Raw genomic sequence first — 17,172 nt, 5'->3', positions numbered from 1 at the left:
AGGGGGAAAAGGTAATCTTGTAAGATCTCTGAGAGGAAAACGGGAGCCTGGACTCAAGGGGCTGCACTCTACTTTCCTGAATTTGCTGAGGTACGCTTGACCTTTTCTCATTTACAAGGTTGTATTCTGTGCATTGTGAACTGACTAAACTTCTCTTTTTCCATCAGGAGGATGGACAAGGCCGAATGATTGCCACTTCAAGAATATTTCTGTGGTCCTTTTTTTAAATAAACTTGCAAATCAAAACTCGAGTCGTCCCGTGTTTCCAATGGATATTAAGTTTATTTCGGTTTTTATTTTTTCCTTCTCTGCACTAGAAAAACTCTGCCTCTGTACCCTAATAAGCCTTCATTCCCACCCAGGTGTCGCTGTGGGGAGCTGAGCTCTGTAGTTGGGACAGTACAGTGTGCGCTCTCCCTTTTACTCCGCATGCTCAGTTTATTCCTATCCCAAGTTTGACCCTGGCCACTATTTCCTCCGCACCTCTACACTCTATAAAGTGCCCATGCTTTCCTCACGCAGTCTCTTTTCCCGGCCACAAAACGACCGTGAGTGTCCAACTCACCGTTCTTGGAAAAACTTAAAAACAATATAAAAATCATAAAATCTACAAAATCAAATAAAAACTACTGTAATGCTTAAAGAAATATAAAGATAAAAATAGCAAAATACTAAATCCAAAAAAAAAAAAAACAGGCCTTGGGCTTTACCCGAAGTTGACGTATTTTAAAGGGAAGAAATACTTAAGACATCGGTCTTACGCGTGATTCCAAGGTTTGACATTTTTCTCAAGTTGGATCGGAGGCAGCTGTTCACGCTGAGCGCGTCTTTACGGGAGAACAGACGCGCAATTTGCATCCGGATAACGGTTCAAATTGGCTATTCATTTGTCTTGTTTTGAGGGCAACTTTACAAACCTATTCGGTGAAGTCTGAGATGAACACAACGACGGGGAGTTATCCGATGGCTTCTCTCTACGTTGGCGATCTGCACCCCGACATCACGGAGGCTATGCTGTATGAGAAATTCAGCCCTGCCGGACCGGTGCTCTCCATTCGGGTATGCCGAGACATGATCACCCGGCGGTCTCTTGGATATGCTTATGTGAACTTCTCGCAGCCTGCTGACGGTAAGAAAGCATATGTGGGAGGTGATTACTGCAGTTTTGGCAAGACTTAAGAATCAGAAAGCGTGCATCCTGCAAATGACAGAAGCTTTGTTTTAAATGTTGGTCCTAAAATTGTCCATATTGCCTAATTCATTTTCAAAGCATGCTTTCAGTGATGTTTTTGCAGCTATAGCACAGTCATGACAGCTCTTCAGACTGGTTGGGGCAGTCATTTGACCTATATGTATGTCCCAGTTCTTGTATATACCATCATTGGTAATATACGATCTCTCCACAGTGAAGCTGTCCGTATAGGCAGAGTTTAATCTGCTCTTTAAAAGGCGGATAAAACAATTTCATGGCGCTGGATTCAGAATATTGTATCTTTCCTTGCCCTACTTTTTAAATTTGAAATAACCTATTTCTTCTATTTAAAGGGCCATATTCTCTATAAGCCTGAAAAGGCACAAGCACAGCTGAACCCTGTATTGCCTTCTGGACCTGATTGATATTAAATACTTGATCCTGTATCTGTTTAGAGTTAATCCTGCTGCTACAGTGCTTCCTGAAAAATTCAATCCTTGTATTGGATATGTAATAGCATGACTACTTCAGCTGCTTGTCTGTTCTAAATCTACAATGAGGAGGTGATGTTTGAAGTGTCTGTGTAAACACATGTAGCAGACTGTCTTCATGTTGGTGTAAATGGTATCAGGGCATTGAGCAAAGATAGCAGGTGTTGTGGCTGTTGTCAGAGGCTTGGTGACACTATCTTCTTTTGGGTGAACTTTTCCCCTGTTGTATCAACAAAAACACCTGTGACTTGGCTTATCTGTGCATGAGTTGATTACCAAAAGCCCAAGTTATAGGTTAAAGCAGGATCATTTCTAGGAAGTGTGAGACAAATGAGAAGAAACCATTTTTTGTTTTTGCTGAGGACACAGTGCAACGTGTGTTTGACTTGCACCAATCTGGATGCCCAAACAATACACATAACGAAGTGATATTCCAGAGAATGTTGCATGCACAGGACTTCAGGTGAAACAAAGCTGTAGTCACGGTTGTTTGCAAACTCTGGATCCCTGCACTTGTATGTGTAAACACTCATAAGATCTGCAGTTGCTCATCTGAGCATTATTGTTGAATGTATCCCTTCCCCATCAATGGCAGAGAATGCTCTACTCGCACTCCATGCCAGCACATACCTCTCAGGACCCCTCTCTAAATATAGAACTTCCCTTTGAGCAGCCCAAAATTTGCCTGCTCCATGACACTTAGGAGACAAACGAGTGACAATAACGGGTTATTCAAGACACTTTCAGCCCTGACTATTTTACATGACTATTTTACATTCTGACATTTCACATCAATAACATACAGTTGATTAGTAAATATTACATCAACCATTTTGGCCTTTTTTCAAAAAAAGATTCCCATTTTGAACCTTCCAGAAGTCCACGTATTTGACAGCAATCACACACCTTCTCTGAGCACATAGGTTGTGAAGTACAATTGCAAGCCAAACTGCTGATGCCAGCAGACGCAAGGGAGCTCCGTTTTGTTTACCAGACACTTTTAGCTGGAAAGCCTCGCCTGTGTATGTGTGTGTGTGGCTTACTGTGGAGTGACTGAACAAAAGGATGTTTGGCACGTGTGCCCACACACACATGGGAGTCAAAGCAACAGACCGAGAGGAAAAATGGTATAGATTGATTTCACTGGGCCCGAATAGCAGAGGATTATTTCAACGAACGCAATATAAAGTGTAATGTAAACATATTATGTCTGATCTGTACCCTATTATAATTAAATGAATGTTGGGGCCTGCTGCATCGCTACTCTAAGTGGCCCACCAGCATATGGTTTGTCAGAACAGGGAGACATGTGCTCACAGCTTTCCCACTGCAGCTGCCACACACTTGTCCCAGCTGCTGGCAGACAGCTCAATAGCCACATGGTCTACTGCAGTATCTTAACCGTGTGCCTCGTTAACAGCCTTGCAGTGTGGATTCTCTGTTGTAGCAAACTGTTTTGAAACACCCAACTGTAGCTTCACGCTGTTTCTCTGTTATGATGGCATAGCTTCTTTATGCTCATTGTTGCACCAAAGAATTGGAACAATAGAGAGAACGTTGCACACTGGATGTAGAGGTATGTTTTTAGAGTTTAGGCTTCATGTAGACAGTCACCTGTGACCTCTCCCTCCTCCCTCTAGCTGAAAGAGCCCTGGATACCATGAACTTTGATGTGGTGAAAGGGAAGCCAATCAGAATCATGTGGTCCCAAAGAGATCCCTCCCTCAGGAAGTCGGGTGTGGGCAACGTGTTTATCAAGAACCTTGACAAGTCCATCGACAACAAAGCCCTGTACGACACCTTCTCTGCCTTTGGCAACATCCTCTCCTGCAAGGTACAGTCGTCATAACTGTGAAAATGGTTTTGACACACACAAAAAAAACAGAAGCTAGTCATAATGACAAAAGGAAAAAAAGAGGGTATTTATCCATGCAACATAAAGCAATATGTCCATAAACAGTCAGTATCTTGGTTGAGCAATTTTTACCTTTAAACTGCAGTGTACCAATGACAGGTTCCAGATTCAAACTGTCAAGAATAATTTATTGATGAATCTGAGGAGCCAATCCAGTCAAAGGCTCATATCTGGGTGCACTCTGTGTTGAAGGTTTCTCTAAACCCGAGACCTGATATTCATATTCATCCAGAAATAAATGTCTGTCCAGTGTTTTGAGTCCAATGTCTTTTTGACATTACTCAGACTTCCAGTGCTACCTGGGGCCGTTTTACAGCTATTTTCTCCTCTCAGTTTCATGTAGAGGAAAAGAGCAACATATGAAACGAGAGTAAAACATGCTGGGAGAGATCAGTGTTTGGGGGTCTAATCAATAAAGACTGGATTAAGACTTGGTTTGAAAAGGGAGGAAAAACACACCTGCAAAAACAAAAATCACTTATGCACTTGTTTTTCTATGACTTGAATAAAGAAGATGTGTATATATGTAAGCATTTATGTTTGGATGGGATCGTTTTACCAAAACATCCAGCAGTTGGCTAAAAGTTCCAAAGTGAATGCTTACTTGCGTGTCTTCTTCCTCTCTTCTAGGTGGTTTGTGATGAAAATGGGTCCAAGGGCTACGCTTTTGTCCATTTCGAGACTCAGGATGCAGCCGATCGTGCCATTGAGAAGATGAATGGCATGCTTCTGAATGACCGCAAGGTGTGAGTGTCTGATCATCTTGCTCTAGTGTTGATTCTTGATAAAGACTTTTTAAGGATTCACCTGAACTCTACGTTCATTTCAAAACCGTTACAAAGTCCAGCTTTAGATGGTGCTGTATGTATTGAGCTTACGTCGATAATGGTAAAAGTTTCGTGCTTCGAACGGTGATATATTTCTGTTGAATGTTTAATCCTGCCTGTTCTGCATTTGTGTTGAGTGAACTGACTACTGTTTTTTCTTCAGTTGGTGAGTTTGTGTGTGAATAATGACTAATACACTCATCTCTTACTTCTGCCAGCTTGAAGATAGCCTCTAAACTCCGAGATAACCAACTAAAACCTCTGACTTTTCTTTCCTACCAGATGCATTTCTGTTGCCTCATTTGTCCACTCACTGGTCACCCATCAGAGTGTTTGAATGTGTGTGTGTGTGTGTGACCACGCTTGTGTGTTTTAGTGATGGATCGAATGCAGGAATGCAATACTGGATGGCAGAAGGGGAGAGGTCTTCGTAGAAAGGTATATAAGATCATTTGGTCCTCCTCAGCTTTCCTTTTTACTGTGAGACTCTGTTCCTCCATCCCTCTCCATCCACCTCCACATCACGTTTTGGACCAAGAATTAAGATGGTTGTCACAGTGATGTCTAGCATGCCAACATGTCCGCTTGCCTCAAGTGATCTTAATGGAAGTTGTATCTTTTTATTTACTTATATCTTGATTTTTATCATTGTTGATCCCAGGAATGATGTGTCACTTGATGAAATGTAGCTGTGAATGTGTCTTGTGGATGTCATCCTTGTTTTTGTGCTTGTGGGTGCAACTTTTTACCAAACCGTGTTTCCCTGGAAACCTATGTTTTCAGATCGAGATAAGGAACTGAAATGAGGTGGAACCTGGTTTGCTTTCTCAGCTTTGTCAAGACTGTTTTACAAGTGTGTCTCTTGCCATATTTCCTTTATGTTCAGGTTTGTGGGTCGTTTCAAATCTCGCAAAGAACGGGAGGCTGAACTCGGTGCCAAAGCCAAGGAGTTTACTAATGTCTACATCAAGAACTTTGGGGATGACATGGACGATGAACGGCTGAAGGAGCTTTTCGACAAATATGGTAAATTGAGGCAAGGCTCGTCGTGTCTGTTATTCAAATCAAGATCTGCTATTTCAATCCCACTTTTCTGACATTTGCAGGTAAAACACTAAGTGTCAAAGTGATGACAGACTCTACCGGCAAATCCAGAGGGTTTGGATTTGTTAGTTATGAGAAACATGAGGATGCTAACAAGGTACTTTAGATTTAAAGAAATGGGTCAAAGGTGTAGCTACATGTTTAGAATTTTTCACTGATAAATGTGTCTACCTCCAAAGGCTGTAGAGGACATGAATGGCACCGAGCTCAATGGCAAGACTGTGTTTGTGGGCAGAGCTCAGAAGAAAATGGAGCGGCAAGCCGAGCTGAAGAGGAAGTTTGAGCTGCTGAAACAAGAAAGGATCAGTCGATATCAAGTCTGTAGAAACTATGTTCTCTGCTCATCACATGATTCAGTATGATTATATCAAAGAGGCTGATATTTTTTTTGTTAAATTTTGCCTTTCTTTTCAGGGAGTTAATCTTTACATCAAGAACCTGGATGATACCATCGATGATGAGAAATTGCGTAAGGAGTTTTCTCCATTTGGGTCCATTACAAGTGCTAAGGTGAGAGAAATCAGGTCAAAGGTTTCATACACTAATAAGAAGTATCATTACACTCCAGTTTCAGAAATGTTTGGACACTTTGTAAAATGTAAATAAAAACAGAATTAAATGATTTGCAAATCTCGCAAATCAGTTTTTTTAAATTCACAATAGAACGTAGAAAATAAATCAAAATTTGAAGTGAAACCTTTTACTGCTTCATAAACAATGTTACCTCCTCTTGATTTTAATGGCAGTAACATTTCTCAAAAAAGTTTACATAGGGTCAACAAATGGCTGGAAAAGAAAGTGCTCCTAAAAAGAACCAGCTGGAGGAACATGTTGAAAGTGATCAGGTTAATTGGTGACAGGTCAGCAACATGATTGGGTATAAAAGGAGCACCTTAGAAAAGCAGAGTTTCAGCAAACTGCGTCCACAAGTTGTGGAGCAATTACTGAATAATGTTCCTCAGTGTAAAAAAGACTTTGACTATTCCATCACCTACTGTACACAATATCAATAAAGATTCATAGAATCTGAGTACATCTCTGTGTGCCAGGGAGACAGCTGTATTCTTCGGGCCCTTGGGTAGCACTGCCTTAAAAACAGACAGCGTTTTGTCATAGAAATCACTGCATGGGCTCAGGAACACTTCCAGAAATCACTGTATATGAACACAATTGACCGTGCCTTCCACAAATGCAGGTTAAAGCTCTATCATGCAAAGAGGAAGCCATATGTAAACATGATCCAGAAACACTGCTGTTTTCTGTGGGCCAAAGTTCAAATAAAATGGACTGAGGCAAAGCGGAAGAAGTTTCTGTGGTCAGACTAATTGAAATTTTAAATTCATTTTGGAAATTATGGAAACAGACTTAAGAGGAGAGGGACCATCTAGCTAGTTATCAGCACTTGATTCAAACTATGTTGCTGAAAAGTATATATACAGGTTTTAGACCAACATATGCTCCCATCTTACATGTTTTAGCAAGACTATGCTAAACTGCATACATCATCTATTGCAGTCCAGACCTTTCATCAGTTAAAAACATTTGGTGCACCATTAAATACTAAATATGACAAAGATGAGTCAGGACTGCTAAGCAGCTAGAATCCTAAATCGGACAACAATAAGACAACATTCCTCTCCCAAAGGTCCAGCAACGGGTCTCCTCAGCTCACAGGCATTTAAAGGCATTTAGGCACTGTTGTTAAAAGAAGAGGGGATGCTACACAGTGGGAAACAAGGACCGGTCCCAACTTTTTTGAGACCTGTTTCTACTATCAAATTCAAAATGAGCTAATATTTTTCATTAAAATAATAACATCTCTCCTTTAACATTTGATGTTTACTATGTTCTATTGTGAATAAAATCTTAGTTTATGAGATGTGCTAATCATCCCATTATAATTTTATTTCAACTTTACACTGTGTCTCAACTTTTTGGAATTGGGTTTGTGTCTGAATCTTTGAAGTTATTCAGATGCAATCCAACTTTATGCTAGGTGATGCTAGAAGAGGGCCGTTCGAAAGGTTTTGGCTTCGTCTGCTTCTCTTCCCCTGAAGAGGCCACCAAGGCTGTGACTGAGATGAACGGGCGCATCGTTGGCTCCAAACCCCTCTACGTGGCCCTTGCTCAGCGCAAAGAGGAGCGCAAAGCCCACCTCACCAACCAGTACATGCAGCGCATAGCTGGCATGAGGGCCATGCCAGCTAATGCCATCATCAATCAGTTCCAGCCCACCAGTGGCTACTTCATGCCAGCTGTGCCTCAGGTGTGAGAGTCAAAATCAGAATTGATGGAGTATTTGAATTAGCTTTTTTTTTATTATTATTAAAAATGGATTGCATGACATGATATAAAAAGGATTACTTCTGACAAACTAATAGATGATTACAGTTCAGACAAGGATCCTAGCATTCATTCATATTAACATTGCCTTACTGTCATTGTATGATCACTCACTGGTAACAATACAATAGAACAATAGCTTTCTATTTGGACAATTAGCATTATGAAATACAGGATTTCCACTGCAAAACAGCTACTAACATTGAGTCACACGTCAACAACCCCTGTGATTTATTATCCCATTGAAAATTACTTGTCAAGGCTCAAGTTTTTTTTCTTCTTGTGAAAAAAGTCATGGCACATTAGGAAAGAACACATAGTTACTAATTGAAACCCGATCATGACTCAGAAGTATCTGTCAACACCACTGTTTCTTAGTGTGTTCAAAAGCACCACCAGCTGATCGTTAAGGTACATACTGACACTGTTGGTGACCAGCTTGTGACCACAGTGGTGCATTTTGAAGCTAAATAGCCAGATAATGTCCTACCAGGTGGGGTTGAGACCAAAAATAGTGCCAAAAGGAGAGAAAATGTTAGTCAATCAGGACTGACTCTTCAGAAAGAAATTTAACTGAATTTAAATGTTTTATTCTAATGCAAAGTTGTTACAAAATTAAAAGAAGAAACTGCTGTATCAGCAGTTTAAGTGTGTGTTGCTGCTCGATGTAACATTTCAATTTGCTGTGCTCATTAGGCCCAGAATAGGACAACTTACTATGCACCCAATCAGCTGGCCCAAATGAGACCCAACCCTCGATGGCAGCAACAAGGTGGTAGAGGTCAAGGTAAGCATGTAGCACAAAATAATGTTTCTGTGTGTAACATGGTAAACTTAAATATTTTTGCAAATTCTGAAAGTCATTATATTTTGATGTTTTCTTTTTCTTTTGTCACTCTTAGGTTTCCAAGGAATACCCAGCTCGCTGCGTCAGCCAGGCCCTCGTGCCAACCTGAGACACATGACTCCTAGCAGCGGTGCACAGGGCCCAAGAGGTGTGTTTTCACATGAAAATGATCATAATCGGCTCACTGAGTCTGTCATATGAAGAGCTGTTTTTTCTCAACTTAGTTTATCACTGCTTCGTTCTTTCTCTTTGCTGTAAACTACAGGCCAGGCCATGGGTCCTCGTCCATCAATGGGAGTCCCTGGACCCCGAGCCATGCCCCCATACAAGTATGCCACTGGTGTCCGTAACCCCAATCCCCAAGTGGTGCAGCCTATTGCCTTACAGCAGGTATTATATAATCATCCTGTCATACTAAACATCCAAATCTATAAATACTCTTCTCTAAAATGTATTTTATCTGCTCTTCCAGGCTCAACCAGCTGTGCACGTCCAGGGCCAGGAGCCTCTCACAGCCTCCATGCTGGCTGCTGCCCCTCCTCAGGAGCAGAAACAGATGTTGGGTAGGAGTCTCTTTCACAGAGAATGAACTGTTTGGCTTTCATTAGGTCGATCTATACTCACCTTTTTGCTTTCGAAATAGGTGAGCGTCTTTTCCCACTGATTCAGGCCATGCATGCAAACCTGGCAGGAAAGATCACCGGCATGCTGCTGGAGATTGACAACTCTGAACTTCTCCACATGCTGGAGTCCCATGAATCTCTGCGTTCAAAGGTACCTTATTGTGTGACACACTGGAGTATCTTCTGTGTGTGCACCAAACAGTATAGTTGCTCATGTTCGATGTTATGTTTGTTCAGGTAGAGGAAGCTGTTGCCGTGCTACAGGCCCACCAAGCAAAGAAAGATGCAACCCAGAAAGTGGGCAGCATGGCTACTACTCCTGCTGCCACATCCTGAAGATTGCATGGTGTATTAACTTGGTATGATATATACATTTAAGCTAATCATACTTGCTTCACCACACATTATTTTATGGTACTAATGAGCAGTTATTGTGTTGTTTCAGGGCAAAGAAGCATAAGCGCACATGGACAAAGACGCACTACAAAGACTCTGAACTCCAGAGTCCTCTGAACGTTTATGCAAAAAAGAAAAAAAAAAGAAAATGTAATTTTAAAATATACTTGAACATTTTGAAAACTACTACAGTGCATAATTTTCTAGTTCTGTAATACTTTTAAACTGCATACCAATAGCAATAATGCAAATGAATCTCAAATACAGGTCCTATTTTGTGACAAAGGAGAGAAACCTTTTCTAAAAGCAAAATGAGCCTTCTTCTTTATCTTTGCTTGATACCTTCAAGTCTGATTTGAAATTATGGACTCCTCCATCTTATTATGTTATCATGGGTGTGTGGTATTCTCAATAAAGGGATGATATATTCGAGTAGTCTCTCATTATTTTAATGGCAAAATGTAAACTGTTTTATTCTAAATCGAAAGGTGGTACTTGTCAGTCCAGAGGAGGCCAGATCAGGGAGGAGGATGAGTTACCTACAGATGGCAACAAATATGCATAATTAATCTTTTGATCAGCTGGGCATCATTTAGGGTGTTTACTGACAGGAAGGATAATTTGACTGCTACAAGCAACATGAGAAAGATGAATATTTTTCCTTTATTGTCACTTAGGCTCAGACTTTGTGCCCATGCTTTGTGCCTTAGACTTGCACTTAGGCTTTGTGCCAAAATATCACAATAAAGTCATTATCATGACTTCAACGCCTGGCTTTTTTGCATGCTTTAAGGTCCAGTAAAGTTACTTCCAAAAATGTTAGCATGTTGAATGTAATATTAATTAGAAAATTAAAAAAAGAAAACTGAATGCAATAATTTGCAAAGGATTTAAACAAGTAAAATTGCTCAAATACAAGCTCGCATTTCAAAAAGGTTGGAACTGGTGCATGTTTACTGATATGCTGCATCAGCTCTTCATTTATATGCAGCATGTGGGAACTGAGAAGACCAATAGCTGTAGTTAAAAAAACAAAAACAATACTACTTGTTTGATATATGATTTAAGCTTCTTGCCAGTACACAACCTTCGTATTTCTTGTTTCCTCTTTGTTTATAGATTTATTTATAAGGCCAGTTTAACGTCTGAGCTTACAGTAGAGCCATGCTGCTAGAATACCTGCACAATGTTTCAAACATTCAATTGGATGCAATGTTGTAAATAAGTAGTGTTGTGCTGAGAAATAAGCTCTTGTTTTTTAACCCAACATTTTTAAAGGTTGTTCATTAGAACATAACCTATCAATTCCAAATTAATCTAAATTAAGTCTGTGATGTAGTCTGAGACTATCACTATGCATCTGCAACAGAAAAGTGGAAACCTGTTGCATTTTGCTTGACTTCTAATAGAAAAGTAAATTTTTTACTACAGGGAGAAAGGTGGAATTCAGAAAATCTGGACTTGCACTGAGTGATGATAAAGGGACAAATAATCAAACAAAATCCCAGCCGGCAGAAACCCAATCTTAACAAGAACAATTATGTAGCGCTTAATGACTTAATTTGATATATTTTCCTAGAGGGAAGGGGTGAGATGAAGGTCAACAGCTCATTAGTGAAGACTACAATACATACGACTACGTTCCCCATAACAATGTGATCAATAGCCAGTATCAACAGCTGTTTTCCTTTCATCTGAGACATCTTTAAAAAATCCCTTGAAAATCCATCCATTCATTTTCTAAACCATTGTCATTGGATGAGAGGTAGGTTACACCTGGGACAGGTCTACAGTCTATCACAGCGCCACTTGGAAATGCACTTGGATAAATAATAAAATAATGACAGAGGCCTTCACTCACTGGCTTCTATTGCAGGACACAGATAGTGTCTCCCGCCGTCATTACTAAGTGGCAAAATTTAGTAGAACAGAACTAAACCCTAAACACGACTGTACGACAGGAGCATAAATTAGGGTGGTAGTGAAAGAGTTGACCAAAAGGTGGCGCTGTGATTTACTAAACTAGTGAGGCGGGCTTTACTTTCACTCCACCAATCAGCGGCCGGGGTCATAGTTGAAGGGCTAAATCCAACATGGCGGCCAGCAAACGAGTGCTGTATGTTGGTGAGTTTTCCTTAATCTGTTTAAAAGTATGTAAAACTTATTTGTTGGTAGTATATCAAACAAACGTGCACGTTATACTTCTTTAAAGCAATTACAGTGGGAACTAAATGTGACTTAAGTGCATGTATGCTTTTTAAAAAACGTACTTTAGAGGTACTGTAGGGATATTTCGCCGGTAAAATCCGAAACGGCAACCTTTCAAACTTGCCCGATTTAACAAAAAAAATATATTTACAACACTTTATTTAAAGCACATTACGTCACGTTATGTATTCAATTTAAATTAAATGAAGAAAAGCAATAAATACTGAAAAAAAAAACTACCTCTAGTGGATAAATGTGTCTTAAACGCAGTGTGGAAACACATTTTCGATACTGTTCACACTGAAGAAGGATACATTAGCATATATCTTGATAATAATTTACAATACAGTAGCATAAATATGGTATGGTGTTTATTATCTGCTCTGTGTGTTTCTGTCAGGGGGCCTGGCGGAGGAGGTAGATGAGAAGGTGTTACATGCAGCTTTTATTCCGTTTGGAGACATCACAGACATCCAGATACCCCTGGACTATGAAACGGGTACGATCAGGAGTTTTGTTGTTCTGTGTAATAGAGCTGCAGTTATTCTGTATTGCACTGTAAACTGCAGACAACCTTACCATGAGTGTCTTTTGTGTCTTGTGCCCAAATGCAGAGAAGCACAGAGGATTTGCATTCATTGAATTTGAGCTGGCAGAGGTATGTCTAACAGAAAAAAAGTATAACGAGGAGAAACATTCGTTAAACTAATTGGACTGAATGCTGTTGTATTTAAAAAAACATTATTATTACTTGTGCATGTAATAAGCTATTGTAAATACTTGATTCATAGAAGGGTTTCACTTTATGCATCACTTATAAATGGCTGCTTTCTCTACAGGATGCTGCAGCAGCTATTGATAACATGGTAAGTGGCTCACATTGTTCTTATATCAGCGAAGTTTTCCTCTTGTGTTTCTGTGAGTCCTCAAAATGTAGCTTCCTGGTTTCAAAGTTTGTTTCTCTTTTAGAATGAGTCAGAACTTTTCGGACGCACTATCCGTGTCAACATTGCCAAGCCAATGAGAATCAAAGAGGGTTCTTCTCGACCAGGTGATTAATGAAACTTTGCTGAGGGATTGGTTTGCCAAGACTGTGTCTGAAATGTTCCATGTCTCTGACTTTAAATGTGTCTTTTCCTCAGTATGGTCGGATGATGACTGGTTGAAGAAGTTTTCTGGGAAGACTCTGGAGGAAGCTGAGGCAGAGGCAGCAGCTGGAGAAACGACCAACACAACAACACAAGAGGTGAGATGGTTTTCTCTTCTCGTCTGTGCTGATAAGCCAGCTCTGACTGATAGAGTCAGAAAACCACTGTTTTAGCTGTTCACTTCCTGGCGCCTTCACTCCTGGAAGTGACTTTGGGCAACAAACTGAACCCTAAAGTGTTCCCAGTGGCAGGTGAGCACCTTGTGTGGCCGCTCTGGAGCCAGTTGTGTGTTTGCATGAATAAGTCAATGAGAAGCCCTGTGAAGCATTTTGTGGAATCACTGTGTTTACAAACGTTCTTTATTAGTGTAGACTATTTGCTGTTTTGAGGACTTAATTCTGAAAATGTTGAAATGCTAAGCAGAAAGTGATTTGTCTTTTGCAGGCTGAACCACCAGCTAAAAAGAGTCGAGTAAATCCTCAAGTCTACATGGACATCAAGATCGGCAACAAGCCAGCAGGGAGACTGCGCTTCCTCCTTCGGGCTGACATTGTTCCTATGACAGCAGGTCAGCACAAACCTCAATTTTTATTGTTAGTTTGGATCCCAGCTAAGATGTTAACACACTGACCCAAACTAAATGACCACTCCTGTTCTCTGCAAATAACCGATTTGACAAGGGAGTCTGGTATTGGCTGGCCTGTCAGTAAAAGCTGTCTGATGACAAGATGAAGTGGTGAAAACATTTTAAATATAGCACACACTTTAAACTGATTTTGTCATTTGAGGTACAATAGAAAGCTTGTTTGTCATTGCACAGAAGTGCAACAAAATTAAGGAGGTGGGCCTTGTCTTGTTGGTGGTTAAAATATGTTTTGCTGCTGACTACATTCACAGTCTGATATTGTTGAGGTTCCGTCTTGTTCCTCCTGTGTGCTCCTCTTCCAGAAAATCTTTGCAAACAGTTTGCTGTCAAACCATAGACTATTACATGTGATATATGATGAAGAAACAAATGATCCCTTCAAGGCAAGACACTGCAGGCTTTTGTGCTTCCATGGTTTTTCACAGACTTGTGCAAAGAAAATGTTAAAAATGCTCATATAGATGCATATTTTTACTACATCAGTCCACTTGGCATTTATGAAAATCACTGCATACATATTTACACAAGGTCTCATAAAGTCTGAAAGGGGCATAATATAAGTAATCATCTTGGGAAATTTGGTGAATGTGTGTTTACTTTCCTATAAAAATGTCTGTAATTTTGCAAAAATGTATCTTTAAATTTTGTTCTCAAAGTATGTTTTAAGATGCAGGTATGTACACGAATCTTAAACTTCTCTGTAAAAACACATTTAACACAGAAGTATTGTTATATATACTTCATAACTCAATTTCTGAAACACTTTATTCACAAAAACACCTGTATTGTCACAAGTTGCTTTAATGAACTGAAATTGACTAAAGGTACAAGTTTATGGAGTGTGTGTGTGTGTGTGTGTATCTTCCGATGCTTTGTGTACAGTACGTTCATGGCTAAATCCCTTATGGTTACGTCATACAGACCTAGTTCAAAGAAGCTGCCGTGTGAACATTTCTTTTTAATTATTTAGATAGTTTCTCTGTAATAACACTTTCTGACAAACTCCAATATTTCAGACTGGTGCAAAGTTAGTTTTGTCATCTCGGCTCCAACAGCTTGTTTAATCTTCGGCATAATGGAAGACTTGTTGCAGTTCCCAAATTCCAACATAAATGTGTGAAGTACACTCACTGTAGTGGCACATACTTAAGTTTTTCTGCAAAAAATAATGGGACGTTTCCAGTAAAGTGATCTTTGCAGTTGTAAAAATCTACCTTACATTTTCTATAGAGAACTTCCGCTGCCTGTGCACACATGAAAAGGGATTCGGCTACAAGGGCAGCAGCTTCCACCGCATCATCCCTCAGTTTATGTGTCAAGGAGGTGACTTCACCAACCACAACGGCACCGGCGGCAAGTCCATCTACGGCCGGAAGTTTGATGATGAAAACTTTGTCCTCAAACACACCGCTCCAGGTCAGGAGACTGTGAATGAACCTCTTGGCTTGTGTTTACCAGCGGATCTCATGGGCTAAACTTGTTCTCTCACGCACACAGGTCAGCTCTCCATGGCCAACTCTGGACCAAACACCAATGGCTCTCAGTTCTTCCTCACCACTGACAAAACAGACTGGCTTGATGGCAAACACGTGGTGTTTGGAGAGCTGATGGAGGGGATGGATGTGCTCCGAGCAATGGAGGTAAGAGATCAAACTGCAGTCTGAATTTTTTAGTAACTTCAAGGACTTGTAGGTTTACATACATACACAGCAGTGTTGACTTAATAAGACACTACCATGTTACCATGTAAGCAATGATCGGATGAATCTGTGATCTTAGTGGCACCATGTAGACAGGTGTGCACTTTAATCACACCTTTGGGTCCAGAGTTGCCAGGTACGCTTAATATGAACAACATTGAGCTTGTTGTAATGCCTTTTTTTCAATTCATTCATTCATTAGATAAGTTTCTCATAAATGAGCTTGTAGCTAAAGTGTGATCGCATATTTTGGCTTACTTCAAATAAGTGTTTTGAAGCCCTAAAGAAGAAAAGCAATTTCATGACAGCTGGTAAAATACATTGGTTCATGAAAAAAAAGGCTAAAAATGGGTTCTCTATTGCAATACAGCTCTTTTTTAGCTCTTTACTACTAATGATGTCTACGCTCACGACAACGTTGATGATCACGATGTAATGATGTCAACTGTTGCTGCTCTTGACTAAGACAAAAATGATGTTCAAAAATACATGATTGGGGTTTAAATTCTACAGTTTCATGAACTAAACAGTTTAATACTCAGTGGCTGGGGCTCCTGACAGGTAACAACTGGCTTACCGATACATTGTCATCTCACAAATTTTAACCTACCATTTATTGGACGTGTAGATAAATGTTTATATTTTACAATTTCTGGTGAGTCTGGCCTGGAATTGTTTAGTTTGTCCCCTGTTGCAGGATCTATCACAGCCTCATTCCCTCTGCCACTCTCCATGCAGTATGATAAACGGGGCAATGGTGAGAGCAATAGCACTACTGACTGAGTCTCTTTTGCTAGTTTGTGAATAATGCCGAGGATTTACTTTTTCTTCAGATGGATTGTCGTTGCAGAAATTTGAATTCCTTTTAAAAGACTAGTTTTACGCTTTGGTAATACTTTTAAGGATCTTAATGCTTCCTCCACCACTGACTGCTCCTTGTGGGCTTTAAAAACTGCGGAGAGGTTTCATTTGGTGACACATTCCTCATGCTCATTGTTGCTGGCCTGCATGTGATCCTGTATGAATGGAATATGTGACTTGATAGTGGTCGATAAAGTCACTTGGATTGGAGCTTTGCTATCAATCTGTTTGCTCATTTCTGGGAACACCTGCTTCATCAAAGTCGGCGCAGAGCAGGAAGTTTGTGAGGTTTTCCCCTCTGAGAAACCTGACTAATGCTCGGTGGTTTGAGGGAAGTGAATATGATGAAGGCTTTTGATTGGTGCAAACTGCAGTGGTGTGGGGGAAAGTTACAATTAGGACTGTGCTTTGAAACATGTAAATGTGAATATGAATGGAATGTCCATTATGCAACTCACGTAAACAGCATTATCATAATATTTATCTTTTTATCTTACGAATAAAGGGATTTATTTGTCTACTACTAAAATGTTAAATGTCATTGTAACCAGGATGTTTTTTATTGAAATTAATTATTTTATTCCGTTTTCTTTTTGCAGGCTCAGGGAACAAAAGATGGCAAGCCGAAGCAGAAAGTTATCATCTCAGACTGTGGAGAATACGTGTGAATAAAAAAGAAAATGAGCGCTTGTTTGCATATGTGTATGGAGGCAGTTTATGTTTGAGAGCAAGAGTGTGTTCGTTGTCTTTTGTACTTGTGCAATCTGCATCTTCTGCCATGTAAATATTTCAATAAACACTTTTTTAAATAAATAAAACAGGAGTTGAAATGTTTTTCCTGAGCAAATGATGTCATATGAATCTGATTACA

At 40.0% G+C, this 17,172-nt stretch overlaps 2 protein-coding genes across 3 annotated transcripts; both read left to right on the top strand.

Annotated features, from left to right (window-relative positions):
* Nucleotides 1-518: 518 nt before the first annotated feature.
* Nucleotides 519-9,887, top strand: pabpc4 (poly(A) binding protein, cytoplasmic 4 (inducible form)). Of its 2 annotated transcripts, none has more exons than XM_072365047.1 (15): nucleotides 519-1,129; nucleotides 3,324-3,517; nucleotides 4,229-4,344; nucleotides 5,312-5,451; nucleotides 5,532-5,626; nucleotides 5,709-5,846; nucleotides 5,944-6,039; nucleotides 7,526-7,795; nucleotides 8,569-8,660; nucleotides 8,773-8,867; nucleotides 8,985-9,085; nucleotides 9,192-9,282; nucleotides 9,363-9,493; nucleotides 9,580-9,701; nucleotides 9,788-9,887. In XM_072365047.1, the coding sequence occupies exons 1-14, from the start codon at nucleotides 937-939 to the stop codon at nucleotides 9,676-9,678; spliced, it is 1,851 nt and encodes a 616-aa protein (XP_072221148.1). In that variant the 5' UTR covers nucleotides 519-936; the 3' UTR covers nucleotides 9,679-9,701; nucleotides 9,788-9,887. The 2 variants fall into 2 exon arrangements, with proteins under 2 accessions (XP_072221148.1, XP_072221147.1); XM_072365046.1 differs by having other exon boundaries at nucleotides 8,985-9,109.
* Nucleotides 9,888-11,780: 1,893 nt separating this feature from the next.
* ppie (peptidylprolyl isomerase E (cyclophilin E)) lies at nucleotides 11,781-17,119 on the top strand. Its single transcript, XM_072365546.1, has 10 exons — nucleotides 11,781-11,862; nucleotides 12,347-12,445; nucleotides 12,561-12,604; nucleotides 12,786-12,812; nucleotides 12,916-12,997; nucleotides 13,089-13,192; nucleotides 13,539-13,662; nucleotides 14,971-15,156; nucleotides 15,238-15,380; nucleotides 16,901-17,119. The coding sequence occupies exons 1-10, from the start codon at nucleotides 11,832-11,834 to the stop codon at nucleotides 16,967-16,969; spliced, it is 909 nt and encodes a 302-aa protein (XP_072221647.1). The 5' UTR covers nucleotides 11,781-11,831; the 3' UTR covers nucleotides 16,970-17,119.
* The last annotated feature ends 53 nt before the right edge of the window (nucleotides 17,120-17,172 follow it).

The sequence above is a fragment of the Leuresthes tenuis genome, unplaced genomic scaffold (assembly GCF_036924035.1).
Source record: "Leuresthes tenuis unplaced genomic scaffold, fLeuTen1.0.hap1 SCAF_15, whole genome shotgun sequence".
In the NCBI taxonomy this organism is placed as follows: Eukaryota; Metazoa; Chordata; class Actinopteri; order Atheriniformes; family Atherinopsidae; genus Leuresthes; species Leuresthes tenuis.
The sequence above is the reverse complement of the archived record's forward strand: the minus strand, read 5'-3'. Positions and strand labels throughout refer to the sequence as shown.

Bases quoted from the DNA above. Each gene is read 5' to 3' on its own strand.
- ppie (XM_072365546.1), top strand. From the start codon at position 11,832: ATGGCGGCCAGCAAACGAGTGCTGTATGTTG. The intron at 11,863-12,346 runs GTGAGTTTTCCT...TGTTTCTGTCAG, and splicing joins CAAACGAGTGCTGTATGTTG to GGGGCCTGGCGGAGGAGGTA. The intron at 12,446-12,560 runs GTACGATCAGGA...GCCCAAATGCAG, and splicing joins ACCCCTGGACTATGAAACGG to AGAAGCACAGAGGATTTGCA.
- pabpc4 (XM_072365046.1), top strand. From the start codon at position 937: ATGAACACAACGACGGGGAGTTATCCGATGGCTTCTCTCTACGTTGGC. The intron at 4,345-5,311 runs GTGAGTGTCTGA...CTTTATGTTCAG, and splicing joins CTTCTGAATGACCGCAAGGT to GTTTGTGGGTCGTTTCAAAT. The intron at 8,661-8,772 runs TAAGCATGTAGC...TTTGTCACTCTT, and splicing joins CAAGGTGGTAGAGGTCAAGG to AGGTTTCCAAGGAATACCCA.